Genomic DNA, 24,241 nt, shown 5'->3' with positions numbered 1-24,241 from the left:
TTGATTGTTTTTAAATATAAAATTACAATATTTTTGTAGAAAATTATAGTACATTATTAAAACTAATTATTTATATTTCTATTTATTTTCTGAATCATAAGATAGATTATAAAGTTTTCATGGACTGTATCCTGAAAGATACATTCCATGTTGCTTGATTTCTCCCTGTCTCTTTTAGGGATGCAAATAAGTTACAGATTTGGTCTCTTTACATAATACCATATTTTTCAGAGACATTGTTCATTCTTTTTTTTTATCTTTACTTTCGTCTGATTAAGTTATTTCAGAGAGCTAGTTTTCAAGCTCTGAGATTCTTTCCTTGGTTTGGTCTATTCTGCTGTTAATACTTGGGGATTGCATTATGGAATTCGTGTAGAGTGTTTTTCAGCTCTATCAGACCAGTTTGGTTCTTTTTTATAATGGCTGTTTTATCTGTGCACTACCATATTGTTTTATTGTTATTCCTAACTTTCTTTGATTGGGTTTTGACATTCTTCCGAATCTTGATAATCTTCATTCTGTCCATATTCTGAATTCTATTTCTGTCATTTCAGCCATTTTAGCCTAGTTAAAAATCCTTCCTGGGGAACCAGTGTGCTTGTATGGAGGAAAGAAGGCACTCTTGCTCATTTAGTTGCTAGAGTGCTTGCGCTGGTTCTTTCTCATCACTGTGGGTTAATGTTCCATCAATCTTTGATGTTGCTTTGCTTTGGTTGGATTTTTTTTGCTTTTTTCTTCTTTGATGCCCTAGGGGGATTGATTATGGTGTAACGTGGGTGCAGTTGACTGTCTTCATTTCTAGTTCACTCCTGGGTCTTGGAGGAGCCCCCTTGATTACTATCTCTGTGCCCACACTTCTTTTGTTGGGTGTTCTGGTCCACAGGACTCCCTCAGAAAGGGGCTGCAGTTGGCAGAAAAGTTGTGTCCTTGCCAGGTCGGCCCTAATCGGCTGTCCATGTGTTTCCTGGGGAAACAGGGTTGTGCCTGCCTGCAGAGTTCAGTGAAAGCAAGACCACTAGGTTGGAAGCTCTATCTGGCCATGGGAAGCAAGGATGGGTGGAGTTGCTCACCCTTCTGTCTAGGTGTTTCCAGGGCAACAGGAAGATGTGCCCCTCAGCAAATTTGGGCCGAAGTAGGACCACTGGGCTGGAAGCTCTAGCAGGTGCCCTGCCATCCAGGTGCTTGCTGCGACAACATTTTTTTTAATGTTTACATAATTTTTAAAACTTTTATGAACAATTAGCACCCGTGTGCCTTGCACATAAATAAGTATTGTAAATTTAATTACATAATATATGACAGTTGTTTTGAGTTTATAGTTCTCCAATGAGCAAACAAAAACATGGCAGCATTTTAAAAAGATTAAATTTGGGGAAAATATAAAAATATGGGATAAATGAATCATAAAAATTTATACAAACTGAAAATGTGGAATATGAATTTCTATAAAATAATATAATAAAATTCAATATTAAAATTGATTTTATATTATGTTCAAAATTCCTTCTTCCCTCTCCTCCCTTCAAATTTTACATATGACATTTTCCTCTCATTACTTATTTTCATAGTTTTGACCTCATATTTCACAAATATAATCTTAAATGACTGTAAGTCCATTTAATAACTTCCCTATTTTGTTGCAGGATTGTACATTTTATTTTTATATACATTATAAAAACATTGTAAGCAAACATTTGACTTTTAAGTACATTATGAAGAGAAATAAAACTTAATCTTTTAGAAATAGGTACTTTATATCATTTATGGTAGTTTTTATTCTTTTGTGTAGATTGTAGTTTCCAGCTGGTACCATTTACCTTCTGCTTGAAGGGCAATCTTTTGCATTTCTTATTGTGAAGACTTGTAGAAAATGACTACTTTTAGCTTCCATTTATCTGAAAAATATCTTCTATACATTTAAAAAAATACTTTTTCTCATTGTAAGCTGTATTAGGTTTTCAGCAATTTAAAATTTTCTTTTTATTGTATTTTGAGTGCAATTATTATTATTATTATTATTATTATTATTATTATTATTATTGTTTGTTTGTTTGAAACGGAGTCTTGCTCTGTTGCCCAGGCTGGAGTGCAGTGGCGCGATCTCTGCTCTCTGCAAGCTCCGTCTCCTAGGTTCACGCCATTCTCTTGCCTCAGCCTCCCGATTAGCTGGGACTACAGGTGCCTGCCACCACACCCGGATAATTTTTTGTTTTTTAGTAGAGATGGGGTTTCACCGTGTTAGCCAGGGTGATCTCCAATCTCCTGACCTCGTGATCCACCCGCTCGGCCTCCCAAAGTGCTGGGATTACAGGCGTGAGCCACCACACCCGGCTTGAGTGCAATTATTTTTAAGAGAAAATTATGATTTTTTTCTTGGCCCATTTCCTTCTGTGTAATATGTCTTTTCTCTAGTAACTTACATATTTTTCTCTTCAACTATGGAAATCAGAATTTTGACTATAATTTACCTAGCTGTGGTTCGCTTGTTGCTTATCATTCTGACCTTCCTAGATATGTAAGTTTGTGCCTTCGATAATATATGGGAAGCCTGAGCCTGTACCATAGTTCTTCTGTATTTTTTCTGTCTCAAAGGCATTAACTTTTCCAATGACACTCATTTTAAACTGTTTGACACCGGACTACAAGTCCCCTAAGTTCTGCCTATTTGTTTCATGTATTTTTTTCTCTGTGATCTTCAAAATGGACAATTTGTATTGATATGTTTTCAATTTTACTATTCTTTTGTTTTCCTAGTTTCCAATCTGATATAAAGTCCATCTCCCAAGTTCCACAATTTTGCTTTAAGTTTTTTATAGTTTCCATTTCTGTACCAACATTCCCTAGTGATTAACTCATTAAGACCATGTTTTTTTCTTTTAATCATTTAAATTACCTTTAGAAGATTTTAAATGGATAAACACTCTTAAATAGCCTTAAAAGTAGCTACTTTAGAGTAATTTCTGCTAAGTCCAATATCAGAGCCATCTTGAGTTATGTTTCTTACTCCTCCTTCAGTCTCTTCTTCCTCCTCCTCCCCCTCTCCTCTTTCTTTTATTGACTTCTTCTCCTCTTCCTTCTTTTCTTCCTATTTTGACTATTCTTCCTCCTCCTTCCTCTCCCTCTTCTCCTTCCATTTTTCTTCTTCCTCTTCCTCCTTCTCCTCTTCTTAATTATCTTCTTCAACTATGGTTTGCATTTTTCTATTTAGTTGAATTTCTCATAAATGTTGATTCATCATTGGACATTGGGAATACTATATAATAACAGTATGTACAGACTTTGGATTCTGTTATCTTCCTTAGAAGAGTGCTAATTCTTGACTTAGAAGTCATTTTGGACTATTATCACATTGAAATTGAGTAGTTTTTATTTCATACATTGTGAGTGAGATCTATGGAAAACCCAAAATATTTGCCAAGGCCTGTACCTTGGCAAGACTTAGCTGCCAAACTTAATATGCCTGAGAATCTTGTTAAAAGTTGGCTTTAGGCTTCTGGCCTTTGGAGTAGGCCTAGAGTCGAGTCGAGTTGAGTCGAGTCTAGGGTACAAATTTTACTTGCAAGGTTCCTGGTGTCTCAGATGAATGTTTAAGATATTAACAATGGGTTAATTAGATCTTGCTACACTAGGAAGACCAACATTCTAATGATTCACTAGACTGTACTTCCTTAATTCTGCTCAGTATCTGCTTTTTCTGTTCCAGCAACGAATTCCAGGGCAGCTGTTGTTTGACAACTCTTGGATGATCTTGCTCTGGGCATCTATTATAACACTGTGCTCCTCTGTCAATTTATAGTCAATATGCACATGGACTCCTGGCCTCCCCTCCCCACACAATTCTATCTTCTCTATGTTCCATTTCACAAACTCTAGTTTTTCTGCTTGCCCTGAGTTCTGAAATCTGCCTCCTCAAATCAACGGGATCGTGGTACAATGTGCAAACTCTTAACGATCTGAGCCACTTTTGGGAAATTGTTTCCAGCAGAAAGCTGGCAGATCATAAAGTTCAGATAAACAAGGGATTATGAGAGACCTAAAGATTAGCATAGAAAGAATTCGATATTCACTCTATGACTGGAGGTGTAAAGGGAAAAACATTTTTCTTGGTATATAGTGTTGTTAAGATGAAGCTTCTTTCAAGGAGAGTAAATATAAAAATTAGCCACTACTAGTATCTAGTATGGAGTATGAAAAGGCAATGATTACAATAATATATCTCTCTTTCTGAATTTTTATCTCTTGCTGGGCGTCACATTGGCCAAACTTAAATGGAAGTGGCAGGCTGTAGAGCAAGGACAGGATGATGCAGTCATAGGCCAGCCTCTCAGGACAAAAAATGGTGGAGGGAAAGAAGTAGAGATATTTAGGTGTAGAGAAGGAATACATTTGTATATAGACATTTCCTAATTTAGAGCAGTAAGTTATTTCAAATTTATAATGAAACATATCTTTATTCACATACTTATGTAATCATTCAGGCACTATAAGAATGTGTAAAAATCAGGATTATTATCTTGAACTACAGTATCACACATATACATATAAACTAAATATCATTGAGAACAGAAACTGATATTTTTACAAATATTAAAAATATTCTATAGCTTGAATAAGTTTAAAGATGTTGTAGTAGTAAGGCAGTCTTAAACCAGATAGGCATAACTGGTATAAGTTTCAGAAGATTAAATAACAGTCACTTTTCCCAATTTTTTAAGGAATTTCACACACAGTATTGCTAATTCTCTTAAGTATTCTCAAAGCTAAGTGTTATCGTTCTTGATTTATATAGCAGGAAACAGTCTCAGAAAGGCTAACTATATTTCCCAGTATCACATGGCTGTTCAGGGATAAAAACCACTTCCATATAAATCCAAAGTTTACTTCCTTTTTGTGTATCCATCATATAACAAAAATACACTTGTATCTCATAAATTTATATGAGCAAGCAAACAAACTCACAAAGTTTTTTTACTTACAAACTATTAACAGTGAAAGGCACTAAAGTTCATAAGATGGTAGCTACAAGTACATTCAATTTCATTTAAAAAGAAAAGGAATGACATAAACTAAAAATCAACATTAAACTGTGTTCAGAAGACATAAAGCAGTCTGGAGAGAATGGTCGTTTACAAAACCTTTAGATTATTCCAAAGGCATTGAAATTGTGCCAAAGGCATTAAGTTTAGACCACACCAGTTTCAAGGGGTGTGATTAGTTATAATTAACGTCCATTTCAGTGGCTAAGCGACGGAATAAAATTAAGGTATTAGCAACAGAAAAATATGATGGCAAGCATCATATTAATGGCCTATCTTTTAAAACAACTTTTAGTTTAAGGAAAAATGGTATAATGCACTATATTTTCTTAGTGATAATGATATATGGATCCTTAATAATAATATGTGACATCTATGGTGAATGTCTAATAAAACCTACAATTGCTGAAAACTTTAAATTTGGAATGTTAATAGATCTTAATCATCATAATGTCCTATCTGTCTGCAATGCTTGATAACTAAGTAATACTTAGAATATTTTATGTTAATCAGATCAATTTAAATGTCATTTGTACAATTTTATTGCAGTTTTTTCTTTATCTTTACAATAATATACTGATGAACTGCTTATTAGTCTGCAAATAGTGCTGTAGAGATAATTCAGCTTTCTTGATTTTCAGCTATAATGTCTGTTTACAATAGTATTTCTATACTTTTGAAAGTGCATTAGAGAATCATGTATTGAAGCTAGGAAGCAATAGGAAACAATCAGTTCTTTCCCTTTGACATTATAGTCTAGTGTTTACATGGAATGTGATAACATTTGTCTCAGACAGTTTCATTTGTCTGATTGATAGGCTTTCCTATACAGTTTAATTATTTCTACTTTTAAGAGGCATATTTGGTCCACGTGTTCTTTCATTACTGATTAATTTATCAAAATTTTCTTCTTTTTTTTTTTCCTTTTTAATCTTTTAAGTACTACTGGTAATATTTTGGCTATTCTACAAGTTTGGTAATTTCCTTATTATGGAAAATAGTGAACATCATAGGTAATTCTAGAGTAAATGGACAAATCAATACAAAGAGGTTACATTATAAAGAGCCCAATGAGCTCAGAAAAGCAAAACTATGTATTTTTTCACCATCAAGAAGCAAAGGAAGGATATTTTGGGTATGCAGAATGATATGAGTAGCAAAGTTGGAAGTGTTCGTCAGTCTAGACAATGCTGATGGACTAATACGACTGATAAACTTTAGAAAATATCCTTTGGACAATTTCATTGTTTACTTTACACCTAAAGCATATATTTATATGACAGTAGCAAAACTAGAGTAAAAATGAAATGTCAAATAATAAGTTTAACTTCTTCGGGAATCAAATTTGAACATTTTTTATTTCCCTCAGTTTCCATATTTTAAACAGCCTTTCAGATACTCCTATTATAGCATGTCTCATATATATATTTATAAACTACTTGTTTATGGGTTCCTGACATTAGATTCTAGAACTTAACTATTGAAATACTGTTAGACAAATTTTATAAATCTAATGTCTAGTACAGTGTTTGGCATCTAGCTCATGCTCAATAAATATTGCCTTGAACTGTTGATTACTCTTTCAAATGGTTTTGCCTGAGTGATTATTTCAGCTGATTATTGAAATGTAGTTTAGATATAGGTTTTCAGAATTAAAAATTTTGTTGCTGGTCAACAGGTGCAATTAAGATTAGGAGGAATAAGCTCTAGTAATCTATTTTCACAGCAGGGTGATTATGATTAACAGCAAGTTATTGTATATTACAAAATAGCTACAAGAGAGGCTTTGAATACATACATACATATGCATATATGTGTATGCATATATACATACATGTACATATATGTGCATAAATACATGTACTTACATATATATATATACACATACAGGTTTAGTCCATATATATGTGTGGAAACAACAAATCGTACCCTTAAAATATGTACAATTAAAAAATAAAAGTAAATAAGTGTTAAAAAAAAGAAATAACCTCCAAAATTTATGTTGGTTGAAGAGGATCCTAAGAGGATGGTTGCTGTGACAAAGAATAAAGAAGAATAAGTGATAAGAAATAAAGATAAAGCAATACAGGTCAATATCTACTTCTGGCACTGGTGGAGTAGACAAACATTTTCCCTTTTTTTTTTTTTTTTTGAGACAAATTCTTGCTTTGTCACCCAGGCTGGAGTGCAGTGGCACAGTCTCAGTTCACTGCAACCTCCGACTTCCAGGCTCAAGCGATTCTCATGCCTTAGCCTCCTGAGTAGCTGGGACTACAGGGACTACTGCACCTGGCTAATTTTTTGTATTTTTGGTAGAGGCAGGGTTTCACCGTGCTGCTCTGACTGGTCTCAATCTCCTGGCCTCAAGTAATCAACCCTACTTCGCCTCCCAAAGTGCTGGGATTACAAGTGTGCACCACCATGCTTGGCAAACAAACCCTTTCATCAGAAATGATGGAACAGAAAATTGTGATTGTCCTTTTAAAACTTAGCATACAAAAATATTTGTTGCTAGAACTAAAATACTTTAGGCACAATATAAGTCTACATGGAAAGACTGTAATGATGAATGAATAAGTATGTAGGTTACTCTAAATGAATATTGAGTGGTTAAAGCAATATTTATGTCTTCTGGGTGTCTATAATATATATAAAATTAAAATGCACAGAAACAATAGTACAAACATCAACCGATGAGGTGGAGTTAAAATGGTCTAATGTCCTCATTTTTTGTTCAGGAAGTGATAAGACTACTAATTTATAGTTGACTCTAATAATCAAGGATGCATATTTTGCTTTCTAACAGGATACGAAACTTACAAGTCAATGAAAAACATGCAATAAAAACACAAGAGAAGGCAAAAACAGTGACATAAAAGGAACAAATAATAGAGGAACAAACACATAACACATATATAAATAGTTATAGTAAGTTTAGATATGTTATATACTTCAAAGTTAAGACTATAACATGAGCTAAAAAAAACCTAAATGTTGTTTATAAGAAATACACCTTGATTATAATATTTTAATAATTATAAGTGCAGATGCTAATTTACAAATAGCTGAATGTATCTATGCTAATACCAGAAAAAGTATAATTTACAGTGTGACCATTGATAGATATAAAGAAGGGTATTTCATAATGTTAGACAAGTAAGCATATAACGACCATATAGTAATTTTAATTCTATTCACCTAATAACTTGTCCAAATATGTAGAGCAAAAACTGAAATAACAAGGAAGGGAAAATCTATGCAACAAAGATTTTTAATGAAGTTGCTCAGTAACAGATGAAAGAAACAGAATAAAAAATAGTAGATCGAATAACAATCTAAACACAATTTAAAAATTGGACCCAATTGGCATACATTCACCCAATAAAAGAAGAATATACGTTATTTATGTTTACACTAGAAATTCACCAATATCAAATTATATTATTTCTCCCAAGAGAGGTAGACACTTTAGCAGTAAACATTTGTATGATGTTCTAAGATCAAAATTATCCTCTTCTGAAGAAAATAAAATAACTTAATGCATTTTTTGGTAACAACCTGAAATAGAGCCATGAAATCATGTTTCAAAAACATCCATTTGGCAGCATATTTGATACCTTTAGGCCATAGGCATTTTGTATCCTCAGAAAAATTGATACTGGGATTTTCAATGTACTTATTTAAATTTGTATTTTCTAACTCAAAGACAATGAGGCAGTTATATTATGTAATGGAGCTCCATGGCAAACTATAATAATTATAGTATAACTATGAGGCAGAGGAAGAGAAAGGGACTATAACCCATAGTATTCATTATGTTTAAAATATTGTTCAAAGAAAGTTGTTAACATGCTTAATCTTTCAAATAGTTATTCTTGTTATTCTGTTATATAGATAAAGAATCTGAGGCATAATATGATTAAATGATTTGCACAAAGGAAGTGCTAAATTGTGAAATGAGAATGTCTGGCTTCAGAGTCGATTAATGGCTCATTGAAAATCTGTCATTTTCAATAAAATTATGAGCAACATTTTAAAGTGTAATTAAACAGACAAGTGTAGACCAGAAAATCTTAATAAGTCATATCTTAGAGAATACAAAATAAAATACAGTGATTTATTTTAGAGAAATGCAGCCAGGTCCAAATTCAGTAGTTTTAGTATATTTAGAGTCGTGCAAGCATCAATATGATCTAGTTTAAGAACATTATTCTAAAGAAAAACCCTATTATCAATCACACTCCATCCTACTCCACCACTTACCGCTGTGCAGTCCTAATCAACCACTAATCATTTTCTGTCTGCATAGATTTGCCTATTCTGGACATTTCATATGAATGGAACCATTCAGTATATATTATTCAGTATATATTATTTTATTACTGAATAATTCCACTTGGCATAATGTTCTTGAGTTCCATGTTGCTGCATGTATCAGTGCTTTATTTTATTTTATCGTTAAATAGTATTCTATTGTGTGAATATACCACATTTTGTTTATCCCTTCATCAGTTAATGGAGATTCAACTTATTTTGGCTATTATAAATAATGCTACTATGAACATTCGTACGCAAGTGGCGTATGGATATATGTTCTATTTCTCATAAGTATATGCCCAGTAATGGAATTTCTGAGTCAGATGGTACTCTATGTATAATCTATTGAGGAATTTGCAAATTATTTTCTAAATTGGCTGCACCATCTTACATTTTGAGATTTCTCATTCTATCATATCTTTGACAACAATTATAGATGTTCTAATGGTTATCTAGTGGTATCTCACTGTGATTTTAAGTTGCATTTCCCGAGTTACTTTTAAGCATCTTTTCATACGCTCTTTTGTTTATATATTTTTACCAGGGTGACTACTAAAATGCTTAGCTCATTTATTTCATTTTGTTGTTCTTTTTATTGTTGTTTTAAGAGTTATTTATATATTTTGAATAGAAGTATCTAATCAGATGTATAATTTGCTAATACTTTTTCCCATTCTGTGGGTTATTTCTTTCACTTTCCTTTTGTTATTTATTGAAAATAAAAATTGCATATATTTATTGTCTACAACATGTTTTCAAATACATATTATGGAATGTCTAAACTGAGTTAATTAACATATGCATTACCTTACATACTTATCATTTTTTTTGTGGTAAAAACACTTAAAATTTACTTCCTTAGCAAATTTCAAGAATATAATACATTGTTATGAATTATAGTCACCATGTTATACAATAGATCTCTTGAACTTATTTCTCCTAACTCAAAGATTGTGTCTCTCTACCAACATCTCCAAAACTTCACTCCTGATCTTTCAGTTTCCTTATGGTATCATTTATAACACACAAAGCTTTTACTTTTGATAAAATCTAATTTATCTATTTTTTAAATTTTCTCTTGTGCTTTCAGTGTTAGATCTAAGCTATTACCTAAACCAAAGACATGAAGTTTTACTTCTATGTATTTTTCTAAGATTTTAATAATGTTAGCGATATATTTGTCCTAATGTCCTTTTTGAGTTAATTTTTCTGTATGCTATGATGCTAGTGCTCATACTTTTGCATGTGCATATCCACTTGTCCCAGTTCCATTTGTTGAACAAACTATATTTTCTCAATTAAATTTTCTTGTCATCCTTATTAAAAATCTGTGGCCAGACTTGCTCTTCCAGGAATATGGCATAGACATACTTCTCTCCATTTCTCATGCTACAAACAACTAAAAACCCTCTATGTTATATATAAAGCCAATATTGAGAGGTGGGGGAAAAAAGGCAGATTGACCAGTGAACTTGTCATCTAAAGAACAACATTTTGCTAATTCTCTGGAATTTCCTTTTACTTCAAGTATCTCAGTCTCAGGCTTAAATAAGCCAGTAACTTGGAAATGACAGACACAGTCATAAAAAGCACCAATAAAAGCCTGCCTTCTCTACCCAAAGGACCAAGAAAATGGAAACACAGAAAGACAAAAAAAATTTGAGTTAATATATGTCCTATACCAGCCAAACAACACAGAAAAATATGTGGCTTCCACCTCTATCCACAACAAAAAAAGACTGAGTGGAGAGCTGGTACTTTCAGGCTTACCAGGCTACAAGAAAGTGTTCCAACACCCTCACTGTGGTGGTGCTTGAAAGCACCATCTCTGCTAGCCAGTAATGAGACCCCCCGTACTGCGGTGTCAGTGTAAACACTGGATCCTGGACTTTCATACCCAATTCATAGTAACAAGGTGCTTCTTCTGCTTCCTGCTGGGGTGGTGTCAAAAGAGATCTAGTGTTCAGAGTGATCACCAGCACCCAATTACAACAATGTGACTCCCTGGGTTGTTAATGGAGGCCAGTTAGGAAACATGGACTTCTCCTTCGACCTGACAACAATGAGGTAATCCTCCCCTTCCCATTCCACTGCTGGGGTAGACTCCGAAAAAGACTCATACACTGAAACGTAATACAATCCAGAGTTCCTTAGCATAATATGAAAATATCCTTATTGCAGTTAAAAAACTCATTTGTCATACAAAAAACCAACAAGATATCAAACTAAGTAAAAAAAAATTGGATGCCAACCCTAGATGACAGAGATTTTAAAATTATCTCACAGCAGTATTTTTTAAATTAAGGCATGCACATTTTTTAGACTAAATGCTATTGCACACTTAATAGAATATAGTATAGTGTAAATTTAACTTTTATATGCACTGGGAAACCAAAACGTTCATGACTCACTTTATTGCAATATTTACTTTATTACTGTGGTTTGGAATTGAACCCACAGTATCTCTGAGGTATGTCTATATACGATCCTGCCATCAGCAAATATTTGTATTTCTTTCTTTGCTGTATGGTTGCATTTTATTTATTTTTTTCTTATCTGATTTCTCTGGCTAGAACCTCAAGTATAAGGTTAAATACAAGTGGCGAGGATGAATATCCTCGTTCTGTTCCTGAGCTTAGAGGAAAAGCCCTGTCTTTTACCATTAAATTTGATGGTGGTCGTCAGTTTAACATAGCTGTTCTTTATCAGGTTGAAGATGTTCCATTCTATTTTTAGTTTATTGAATGGTTTTACTCTAAAAAGCATGTTGAATTTTGTAAACTATATATTCTTTTTCTATCTGGATACTAAGTGGATTTTGTCCTTTATTCCGTTAATATGTTGTTACATTAATTGATTTCAGAATGTTAGGTTTAGTTTTGCATTCCTGGGTAGATCTCATTTGGTTTTTATGTGTGATTATTTTTTTATCTTGCTGAATTCAGTTTTCTAGTATTTCATCAAGGGTATTTTTATAAATATTCATTAGGAATATTGGTCTGTGGAATTTTTATCTCACATTGTCTTTGTTTTCTGGTATCAGAGCAAGATGGTCTTTAAAATTCGTTGGGAAGTGTTTCTTCCTCTTTTATTTTGTGGAAGAATTTGTGAAAAGTTGGTATTAATTTTTTATGTGTTTAGTAAAACCAATGAAGCTTTTTGGGCCTAGGATTTTCTTTGTACAATTTTTTTTTTAGTCACACATTCAATCTCTTATTGTAGTTCTATTCATATTTTATAATTCTTCTTCAGTTTATAGTTTGGGCCATTCTAGGAATTTGTTCATTTCATTTGAATCCTCTAACTTTTTAATTCATAGAATTCCTTATAACCTTTATTTCTGTAAGTCTGGTAGTTATGTGCTCTCTATTATTCTTGATTTTAGTAACCTGTCTTCTCTCTTTTTGTTTTTGGTTAGTCTACATAAAGTTGTGTCAATTTGCTGATCTTTTGAAACAATCAACGTTTGGTTTTGAGAACAAAATTTTTTCTGTTGTCTTTGTATTTTCTATTTCATTTATATCTCCTTTGTTGGGTGCAGTGTTCTATAGATGTTAGTGGGGCTTAGTTGGCTTCTGGTCTTGCTTGAGTATTTTATATCTTTGCTGACATTCTGCTTTGTTGTTATATCCATTACTGAAAGCAGAGAATTAAAGGCTCCAACTATTATTTTTGAAGTATATACTTATGCCTTCAATTCTGCCATTTTTTCCATGTATTTTGAGGATCTTTTGTTAGGTACAAATATTTTCATGTTTTTTTTTATTAACATGGACTACTATATGACTATAAAAGTATTCATTTACCTCTGTAACAATTTTTGTGTTGTCTATTTGGTATGATATGAGGTTAGCCACTCCAGCTCAATTTTCATAACTGCTTCCATATTATATATTTTGCCATCCTTTTATTTTACTTTCATTTGTTTTATGTCTTTGTACCTAAAATGTCTCTTGAATAATAATTTTCATCCATCTAGCAATACCTATCATTTAATTGGAGTGTTTATTCCATTTATATTTCATGTTATTACTGACAAGACAGAACTTATTCTTGTCATTTTGCTATTTGTTTGCTGTACGCCTTATATGTTTGTTCTTTCCTTTCATTACTACCTCATTTTTTTTGTTAAATACTTTCTAGTGTACAATTTTAATTCCTCTGTTGTTTCTTCCAGTATGTTTTTGAGATATTTTCTTATTTGTAGTGCTGTGGATTACAATTAGCTTCTTACTTCAACATTCTAGTTCAGATTAATACTAACTTAATTTCCAAAACAGACAGAATATTTGCAGCAATCTGCTTTCATTCTCTCCTCATTTTTATAGTAGCATTTTATTATCAAATGTTATATCTATACATTATAAACTATTCAGAAATGTCTTATAATTACTGTTTTTGCAGTTTAAAAATTATATAGGAAAATAAAACAGTTAAAATATACATTTTTTGTTGTCTTCATGTTCACCTAGGTAGCTGCTTTACTGGTACTCTTTATTTATGTAGATTTGAATTGCTGCATCATGCTTTTGCATTTCAGCCCGAAGGACTCATTTTAATTTTTCTTGTAAGACAGGTCAGATAGTGATGCATTTTAGCAGTTTTTATTTTTTTCAAATGTCATTATTTCTCCTTCATTTTTGAGAGCCTTTTTGGTTATAGATTTTCTTGTTAACGTTCTCTTGTTTTCATTCCTTTAAACATGTAATTCTACAACTTTTGGCCTTAATCGTTGTTAATCTTTTATATGCTTGATTTATTTTTCCTCTTTGCTGCTTTCAAGATTCTCACTTTGTCTTTCAACAGTTTCACTGTGATGTGTCTGGGTGTGGATCTCCATATGTTATTTTTCCTGGATGTGTAGATTAATATTTTGAAATCATATTTGAAAGTATTTGACCACTGTTTTTTTTTCCCCCAAATATCATTGCTGTCCTCACCTCTTGAATCTTCTTCTGGGACTTCAATTATGCAGATCTTGGTATGTATAATGTTGTCCCAAAAGTCTCTGAGGCTCTCCTTATTCATGTTCATTATTTTCTGTTTATGTTCCCTAGAGAGGATAATCTCATTGAATTATCTTCAAGTTTACTGATTCTTCTTCGTGAACTTCAAATTTCTTGCTTAATTCCTTTAGTGAATTTTTCATTTTTCAATTATTTAACTTTTCAACTGCAGAATTTCCATCTGGTTATTTTAAGTTAATTTCTCATTAATAGTATTATTTATTTGGTGAGACATTATTTGTACATTTTCAATTAATTCCTTATTTATTTATTTATTTATTTATTTATTTTCGTTCTTTAAACATACTTGTAGTAGCTAACTTAAAATCTTTGTCATATATGTCCAATTTCTGAACTTCAAAAATAGTTTCTAACCCCTGATTTTTAAAATGAGCTATACTTTACAGTTTCTTAAAATGTGTCATAATTTTTGTTGAAAACATGATATTTTAGTGCAGGAAGTGGTGGCTCGCAGCTGTAATCCCAGCATTTTGGGAGTCTAAGGTGGATGGATCAGTTGAGTCCAGGAATTTGAGCCTAGCCTGGGCAACATGATGAAATTCCATCTCTACAAAAAAATACAAAAATTAGCTGTGCATGGTGGAGCATGCCTGTAGTCCCTGGTACTTGGGAGGCGGAAATGGGAGGATGGCTTGAGCCTGGGAAGGTTGAGGCTGCCGTGAGTCATTATCATGCCACTGTACTCCAGCCTGGGCGACAGTGAGACGCTGTATCAAAAAAAAAAAAAAAAAAAGAAAGAAAGAAAACATGGTATTTTAAATACTAGAATGTACCATCAGTGGAAATCATATTCTCACCCTTCCAGGTTTTGTTGCCTGTACCTGTTTTTCGTTGTTTTGATATTTGTTCACTTACTTACTGACTTTCGCAGGTTAATTCTGTAAAGTCTGTATTCTTTCTAGGGCATGGCTAACCTAGCCTCTGCTCAGTTAGCAAATTATAGGTCAGATATTTCCTCAGATATCATAAGCGAATCAATACATCTTTCGTCTTATCCCAAAAGCTTTTCTCTCTGGTGTGTATGTGTGTATGTGTGTATGTGTGTCTGTGTGTGTCTGTGTGTTTGGGCACAACTTCAACATTATAACAATTTACAAGTTTGTCTTAGCTTTCACTTCTTTTTTAGGCAGGATCTCAGGTCATCCGTAAGTGAGAGACTGGTTCACTCTCAGCTTAGCATTCACACAGGCCTGCACATGCACATAACCTTGTGAATACGGTAGAGCTTTTCAAAGCCCCCTGTGAACACGTCTTTCCCCAGACCTTCCTTTTATGTTTTGGCCAGGCTCTTGTTCCAATTTACACAGCAGCTTCAGGCAGTTGCAATGTTAAACAATTGTTTCAACTTTTTTTTTTTAAACAAATGAGCTAGGGATAGGACTCTAACCATGGAGAAATCTCCATGTCAGGCGAAATAACAGCAACATGTGCAAATTGAGTTTTCCAGGGGAATGCAAGATAGGTTAAATAACGACAGTCTTCCGGGCAAGGGGAAAGGAATGCATTGAGGAGCACCAAATCTGGTCTCTTCCCCCTGGTTGCTGAGAGGCTGTTTTGCACAGCTACCAGGGATGGGAGGCTGCTGATTTTGAAGGTTCCTACTGGGAAGAGGGGAATGGGAGTAGTTGAGTTACAGTGCTATATTCCATGCCATTATTAGTAAGGTTCAGCAGTTTTTCTTGAAAAAAACACCCCTTATATTAATTCCAGATTTGGGATAAATCCCATGGCTCTGGAAAAAATAGATTTTGACCATTTTTGCAAGTATATTTGTTGCTTTTAATGCATGGGACTCTATATGGAGGCCTCCCCTCTGCCATTCCAGAAGTACCACCAAATACAAGTCATTTTATTCAAAAAGTAATATGTTGTCACTAATTTTCCTATTCCACATATATTCTCATAAAATGAGAAAGTGTAATTAATATAGTCCTCATAACAGCAGGATGTAAACTGCCCAATTAAAAATAAAGAAAATCACAGAAAAATACTACTCTCTAATTTGAAATACTTTAGGTTTTATAAGTCAGTAGTATTTTATATAAGCTCTTGGGTGGCAGTGGGAAATCCAGCTGGGACTTAGACTTCTTGAAGCTATCCAATTATGTTTGACATAATTCATTATATTCTTTCTCAAACTCTCAAACTTAGTTACAAACTAAGGAAATAATTTTTACTTTCTGAGTTAATTTGTATTTCTATCATTAATGCCATCTTTTTATTGAGTGATTCCTAGATTTTTCCTATAATATATAAGACTGAATTGACTCAAATATCAAAAGGTTTAAGCTTAAAATGTCATTCTCATGAATTTGGAATGGGTTATAAACTTTATAAAATTAACTGAACTGCATAGAATTAATTTTGTGTGAAAATAAGAAACAATAAAATCAGAAGGACACAGTGGCATAAATGTCTGAAATAAAGTTTACTTAATAGTAGCAGATAATTTGTATTAGTTAATAATTCAGAGATCCAAATGAGGAGACATACACTAATAAGTTTTATAGATAAAACACTTACACATTTCTTCATCTTTAAAATGTAGAGCGTACTAATATGTACCTCACAAGCTTATTGTAGAGATTTAATAAAATAATATATGTTCCTTGACAATAGAAATCTCAGAATAAATGAATATTCTGGAGGCAGCTTTTGCTGTTGCTTCTTGTTATTTAATTTGTAGACAAATCAGTTACCCTGATTAAAAAAAAACTATGTTATTATTATTGTATATGTTATAGTGAGGATCATCGAGAAAAAAAACTAGAAATAATGGGATCTTAATATAATTAATATAACAACATGGTCACTTTAAAAAGACAAGATGGTATCTGCGCTAGCAGGATTTATAATCAACTGAACTCTATCAACATGTTCAAAGAAAGACTGTCAGAAACAAGGGGGCTTTTTCACTTATTGAACTATAAAATGTGGAATCTAAGATGTGAACATTAGCATTACTCATTGTAATTACATCCCATAAGGTAAATACCACTGCATTCTGGAGATAACCATGAAAAAGTAGCCAAGTTAGGTGTTATGAAACATTTTAAATATACACATAATCCCTCTTATTTAAAATAGGTGTTTTTACTTCTTTTTTCTAAATTAATTATAAATATCTTATAATTTAAGATGTCTTCTTATTTGGATTTGCTATATAGAGAAATATATTAGGAAGAAATATTGGCACTGTAGTTTTTCATCTCACACTCTGTGAGTTTATTTATTGTAAGTCTACCCTGATGGATGGACACCTCACTCTCTGTCACTTATTCCATTTTCTCATAATCTGAGGCTAAGATCTACACTTGGAATTATGACACATTCACTTAGGAAACTTTCTGTGACCGAGAGACCCTTTTAGGAGACAGCAGGTGAGTCTGCCTAAACAAACTCTTGTGGCATTGCATTCCAATACTTTTTCTACAATGACTGCATATAGAACTCTTTTCTACCATACAACTCTTTTCATCAATGGGGAATTGCGGGATGAGGAATAGACTGAGAAACTTGAGTGTAAGACTGTATTAGTCTGTTTTCTTCCTGCTGATAAAGACATACCCGAGACTCAGCAATTTACAAAGAAAGAGGTTTAATGAACTTACAGTTTCACATGGCTGGGGAGGCCTCACAATCATGGTGGAAGGCAAGGAGGAGAAAAGTCACATCTTACATGGATGGCAGCAAGTAAAGAGAAGAGAGTTTATGCAGAGAAACTGCCTCATATAATACCATTAGTTCTTCTGAGATGTATTCACTATCATGAGAACAGCATGGGAAAGACCTGCCCCCATGATTCAATTACCTCTCACTGGGTACCTCCCACAACATGTGGGAATTCAAGGTGAGATTTGAGTGGGGACACAGCCAAATCATGTTATTCTGCCTCTGGCCCCTCCCAAATACCATGTCCTCATATTTCAAAACCAATCATGCCTTCCCAACAGTCTCCCAAAGTCTTAAGTCATTTCAGCATTAACTCAAAAGTCCATAGTCCAAAGTCTCATCTGACACAAGGCAAGTCCTTTCCGTCTGTGATCTTGTAAAATCAAAAGCAAGTTAGTTACTTCCTAGATATGATGACAGTGAGACCCAAGTCATATAAAATTTAGTTACCTTTCAAGTGTAAATACACTGTTAATTTTAAGTGTACATTAAAAGATAAGGTCTGAAAAACATAATATATGGCATTTAGAAATTGTAAAACATGAATCTATGAAAAAGTTGCAATGCCAGTTTTTGAGGGGAGTTTTCCATATACATCCTACTGACTTAATCTAGATTTAGTTTTACTTCTATGTGTTCTCATAGCAAAGTGTGCACACCCAAATCATAATACTTTCTGTATTTCGTAGCAATGGCCTAAATGTCCTGCTATCTCATGTTTTAGATTGTCAGCTCCCAGAAGACAAGCTGGGACAATGTTCTTTGTATCGTTTTACCCTTCAGGCATGAAATATGTGATGAATAGATGAATGAATATAGGAAAACAATCATCAGAGGAGACGAGAAAAAGGAGGTCGATGTTCCACATGTACTATAAAGAACAATAAGGAATTGTGAATTTATGAAAACAATGAGCAAGAATAACCAAAGGTGTTTCATTTAGAAATGTATTTACAAAGGCAAATATAGGTTCCAAGTGAATCACAATAGTAATCAGCAAAATTACAATAGCAATTACAAGAGTAAGTACTTAATAGTTATCAGAGAAATGCAAAAGAAAATAGTATGATAGTATGATAACTTTTTTTTTGCCTTGCAAAATTTGCCTTTTAGCTTCTTGACATTGGCTTTGGCAATTAATTTTGATACCACTCCAAAAAGCTCAAGCTACAAAAACAAAAGTAAATAAACAGAACAACATTAAACTAAAAACCTTAGGAACAATAAAGGAAACAATCAACAAAATAATAGGCAACTTATGGGCTATGGAAAATATTTTCACACCACACTTTTGTTAAGGGGTTAATATATCCAGAATTATAAAGAATTCTTATAACTCAATAGCAGAAAAAACAATAACCTGATTTTAAAAACGGGCAAAAGACCTGAACAGGCATTTCTCCCAAGAAGATATAAAAATGGCAAAAAGGTATATGAAAAGATGCTCAACATCATTAATCTTTAAAGAAACGCAAATTTAAACCACTATAAGATATTGCCTTACTCCTGTAAGTATGATTATTATCAAAAAGATGAGATGACAAATGTTGTCAGGGATGTGGAGAAAAGGAAACCCTAGTACACTAGTGGCGGGAATGTAAATTAGTACAGCCATTATGAAAAAACTGTATGGAGGTTCCTAAATAAATTAAAAATATTATATTAATAAAACCACTATATGACCCAGCAACTCCTCTTCCAGGTATATACCAAAATGAGATACAATAACTACCATGTAAAAATACCTGCACTCCCATGTTTTTTGCAGCATTATTCACAATAGTCAAAATGTGGAAACAGCCTAGATACACAGTGAGAGATAAATTGATAAAGAAAATGAAATGTGTATACATACATACTAACACACAAAAGGGAATCTTATTCAGCCTTAAAAAGGGAATATAGATCCCTTTTTATATATACACAATGGAATATATTTTACACACACACACATACACACACACACACACACACAAATCTTATTCAGCCTTAAAAAAGGAAATCCCACCATGTGCTACAACCTGGATGGACTTAGAAGACTTAGAGGACATTACGCTAAGTGAAATAAGCCAGGCACAAAAATAAAAATACTGGAAGATATCACTTATATGTGGAATATATTTTTTTAAAAAGCTTAAGTACACACAGATAGGCAATGAAAACAGTGATTTCCATGGGTTAGCAGGAGTAAAGGGAAGAGAAAGTGGGGAGCTATAGGTCATATAGCAGATATGTAGGATGAACAAATTTAGAGGCCTGATGTACCACATTAGGACTAAAGTTAATGAAATTGTAAGGATTTTTGTTAAATAAGTATATTTTAGCTGCTCTTGTCACACAAAAAAGTAACTATGTGAGATGATAGCTACAGTAATCTATTTCACTATGGTAACCACTTTACTCTGTATGTATTCCACGGCATCAAGTTGCAAATTTCAAATAAACATGATAAAATTTCTTAGAAAGCAAAAGTGAAAAACAAAATTTGCCTTTCAAAAATATCTAATGTTGCCAGAATTAGGGTTGAGGGTGAAAAACACTTCAATAATGGTGACAGAAACATAAATTTTCATATTTATTAAGTATGGTTTCACTGTATCTGTATAAATTTTCAGCAACCTCATTTCTAGGATTCCACCTTAGGAGGTATCAAGCAAGTGCACAAGGATATATGCCTTTTGTGCACAAAAGATATATACTTTTTGCAAGGATATGTGTACAAAGTTGTTTTTACAGAGTTGCTCACTAGACCTTTGTAACCATAAAAATGAAGTTATCATTAGGAGAATGGTAAAATAAATTATATTATAGGCATACTATATGCTGCATAGCTATGAAGTCTTTCAGAGAAGAATGTAGTAGGAGTCTACATCTGTACCCAGAAGAATGCCAGTGATTTTTTAAAATAGATATAACAATTCAGAAAAATATGCATAATATGACTGACACCACTTGAAAAATAATATAGAATGGATATCTGCTTGTGCCTAGGAAAGGCCTAGTAAGAAAAACACTGCGCTGTTAAAAATGACCAACCGTGTGAAGCATAAATGAATGAGGGAGGATATTTTGCTTTATAATGCTTACTTCTGATTTTCAGATTTTTAAAGTAAAAAAATTTAAACCTCCTTTTTGGAGAAAATGTACTTTATTATAGAGAATAATGCTATGTTTAATCTAACTTCGTGATAAACAAAAACAAAAATAAAAAGAACAATACAGATAAGGAAGTTTAAATATAGGTATAATTCCTAATTTGTCTAAAAATAAAAGTACTTGAAATGCATGAATCAGCAGGCCCTTGAAGAATGAGTGGACAAAACTGGGCAGGTTATTTTAAGACATATGTCCTTTTTCTAAAACTATCAGGGTTATGGGGCTGGAGAGTATATAAAACAGCCCATAGATCAGATTGTAGCTGAAGGGATTCATGCTTGCCTTATTTATAAAGTTCAAATTGGAAGCTGTTCAGGCAGAAAACTAATAGAAATGGGTGATAGCTAATTAACCTAAGGCTTCAAAGTAATTGCTCTGCAAGAAGTAATTTAAAAAGAGACCTTTTAGTTATTTATTTATTTTTGAAAATCATAAAATGCCCTATTTGACTTTTGGTGCATGAGCAAAATTATCTGAATATACACAAATATTGATTTTTTTTTTAAACCTCTTCTACCTGATCCAACTTCTTGGTCAATTTTCAAAGAGGCAAAATGATAACAAGAACTATGCTTTATAGCACATAAACATACCAAATATCCCAGGCTTAAGACTTTGCCATATGGTGAGATATAGGAAAAGATCCCTGTAGTAAATTTTGCTCAGAGGATAGGATTATATTGGTCAACCAAGCCCTGAACCACATTTCTCATCACTGGAGTCAGCAGAGTCAGCTGCTCCAAAGTATGTAGCTGTTTTGGCCTGTCCAGTGGCTCACTCCTGTAATCCCAGAATTTTGGGAGGCCAAGGCCGGTGTTTTACTTTAGGTCAGGAGTTCGAAATCAGCCTTGCCAATGTGGTGAAACCCTGTCTCTACTAAAAGTACAAAAATTAGCCGGGTGTGGTGGCGTATGCCTGTAATCCCAGCTACTCGGGAGGCTGAGGCAGGAGAATCACTTGAACCCAGGAGGCGGAGGTTGCAGTGAGCCGAGATCATGCCACCGCACTACAGCCTGGGCGACAGAGCAAGATTCCGTCTCAAAAAAAAAAAACAAAAAACAAAACAAAAAAAGTATATAGCTGTTTGATAGAGAAGTGGCTTCCCTGGCAAAAACAAGGTGCTATTGTGAAAAGAATGTGGAATAAATGTACAACATCCCAAATCAACCACTATCTGCCACAATCTACAACTCTGGCTTCTGAGGACTTCTATTCAGCAGTCCTCTTACTTTTAAAAAGTGTCCATACTTACATAAAATATATTCATTTCTTCCCAAAGAGAGGAGCCCCAAATTTCTTGCATTTCTATGCCAGTTCCAAACATAGATGCTTTGGGTAGTATCGAGTTCTCTCCCTCAAATTAGCTTGATATCTCTGATTTACAGCTTTCTGGCACTTCAGCTTCCTGTAGGACTCACATATAAAGATAATAACATCTGGGTGAAGAGGTTCTCATGAGTACTTCTGATCCTGTTTAACCGCCTCTAAATGCAAGTTTTATTAGCATGCAGTCTACATAAAGACTGGGACCATCTTCACTTACTGTTATATTAATCTTAGGTTTTTACATTACAGAATATGCTACAGAATATTATATATTTGAAGAGGCCAGGCATGGTGGCTCACGCCTGTAATCTCAGCACTTCGGGAAACCGAGGCGGGTGGATCACCTGAGGTCAGGAGTTCAAGAGCAGCCTGGCCAACATGGTGAAACCCCGTCTCAACTACAAATACAAAAATTAGCCCGGCGTGGTGGTGCACGTCTGTAATTCCAGCTACTCAGGAGGTTGAGGCTAGAGAATCGCTTGAACCCAGGAGGCAGAGGTTGCAGTGAGCCGACATCTCACCACTGCACTACAGCCTGGGTGACAGAAGAAAATTCTGTCTCAAAAAATATATTTATATTTAATATATATATATTTGATATATATTTAATATACATTTGATATACATTTGATATATATTTAATATATATTTGATATATATTTGAGATATATATTTAATATATATACCTGATATATATATATATTTGAAGAGACAAATTGCTGAAGAAATATAGTAAGTTTTCTAGGTATCTCCAGGACTCATGCTATCAGTAACTTAGACTTTTCCATGGAACAAATACAGAAGTTCTTAAGATGGGTGCTGTCAGTTGTCCAAGATCCATTTATTTAACGTATTTTTGTCCTGACCTTCGGATTCACTCTGATGTAGTTCATCATGGACTAAGTATTTTAAGGAAAGGTAGAGCCATTTCATAGAATTAAAAAAATTCTTCTTCTATAATCAGGGTGAGACATTTTCCTAAAGCATGTGAGCTACAGGGTAGAGATCTGAATATGTCAAAGAAAGCTAGTATGTGTTGCCAAGAAAAAATGGAGTTAATTCTTTGGGACCCAAAATGCAGACAAAGATCTTTAAAATGTCAGTGTTGTTTATGAGCTTCCACAATGAGATTTAAAACTCTTTGAGGAAAGATACCGTGTTCTAGGATTGTGTTTGTCTATAGGAACCTGTAATGGATAATGAACCAGATATATGAAGATAATTTTATTTCATCAACTGCTTTATAATTATTTGCCTCAGTATGTATTATAAATGATAAATCTTCTATTATTTTGTTTCTTATATTTTACACATATATTTGTATATGGTGCCCAGCTCTTAAACTGCCATTTATAAAATTATTGTTAACTTTGGTCTTGGAAATGCAATAGACTTTCAAAATAATATTATCTCCTGGATTGTTCTTGATTTATATAATATTAATGTTTGTTTATTTGTCTTTTGTTGCAGGATTTATTTATACATGTGGTGGAACTTTAAAAGGACTTAATGGCACTATAGAAAGCCCTGGTTTTCCATATGGATATCCAAATGGTGCAAACTGTACGTGGGTAATAATAGCAGAAGAACGAAATAGAATACAAATTGTTTTTCAGTCATTTGCTCTAGAAGAAGAATACGACTACTTATCATTATATGATGGACATCCTCATCCTACAAACTTTAGGACAAGGTTAGTGTGTTTTG

General features: G+C 33.4%; 1 protein-coding gene across 2 annotated transcripts in view; it reads left to right on the top strand.

The window, feature by feature from the left end:
• The window catches only part of CSMD3 (CUB and Sushi multiple domains 3), a 1,213,340-nt gene that overhangs the window by 98,336 nt on the left and 1,090,763 nt on the right, over positions 1 to 24,241 (top strand). For both annotated transcript variants that reach the window (XM_030795533.1, XM_003256134.3), the window contains exon 2: positions 24,005 to 24,227. In XM_030795533.1, coding sequence (XP_030651393.1) covers positions 24,005 to 24,227 — 223 coding nt within the window. The remainder of the gene's footprint in view (positions 1 to 24,004; positions 24,228 to 24,241) is intronic.

This window comes from Nomascus leucogenys, chromosome 16, assembly GCF_006542625.1.
Source record: "Nomascus leucogenys isolate Asia chromosome 16, Asia_NLE_v1, whole genome shotgun sequence".
NCBI classification, from domain to species: domain Eukaryota; kingdom Metazoa; phylum Chordata; class Mammalia; order Primates; family Hylobatidae; genus Nomascus; species Nomascus leucogenys.
This window is presented reverse-complemented; position numbering and strand designations above follow the sequence as displayed.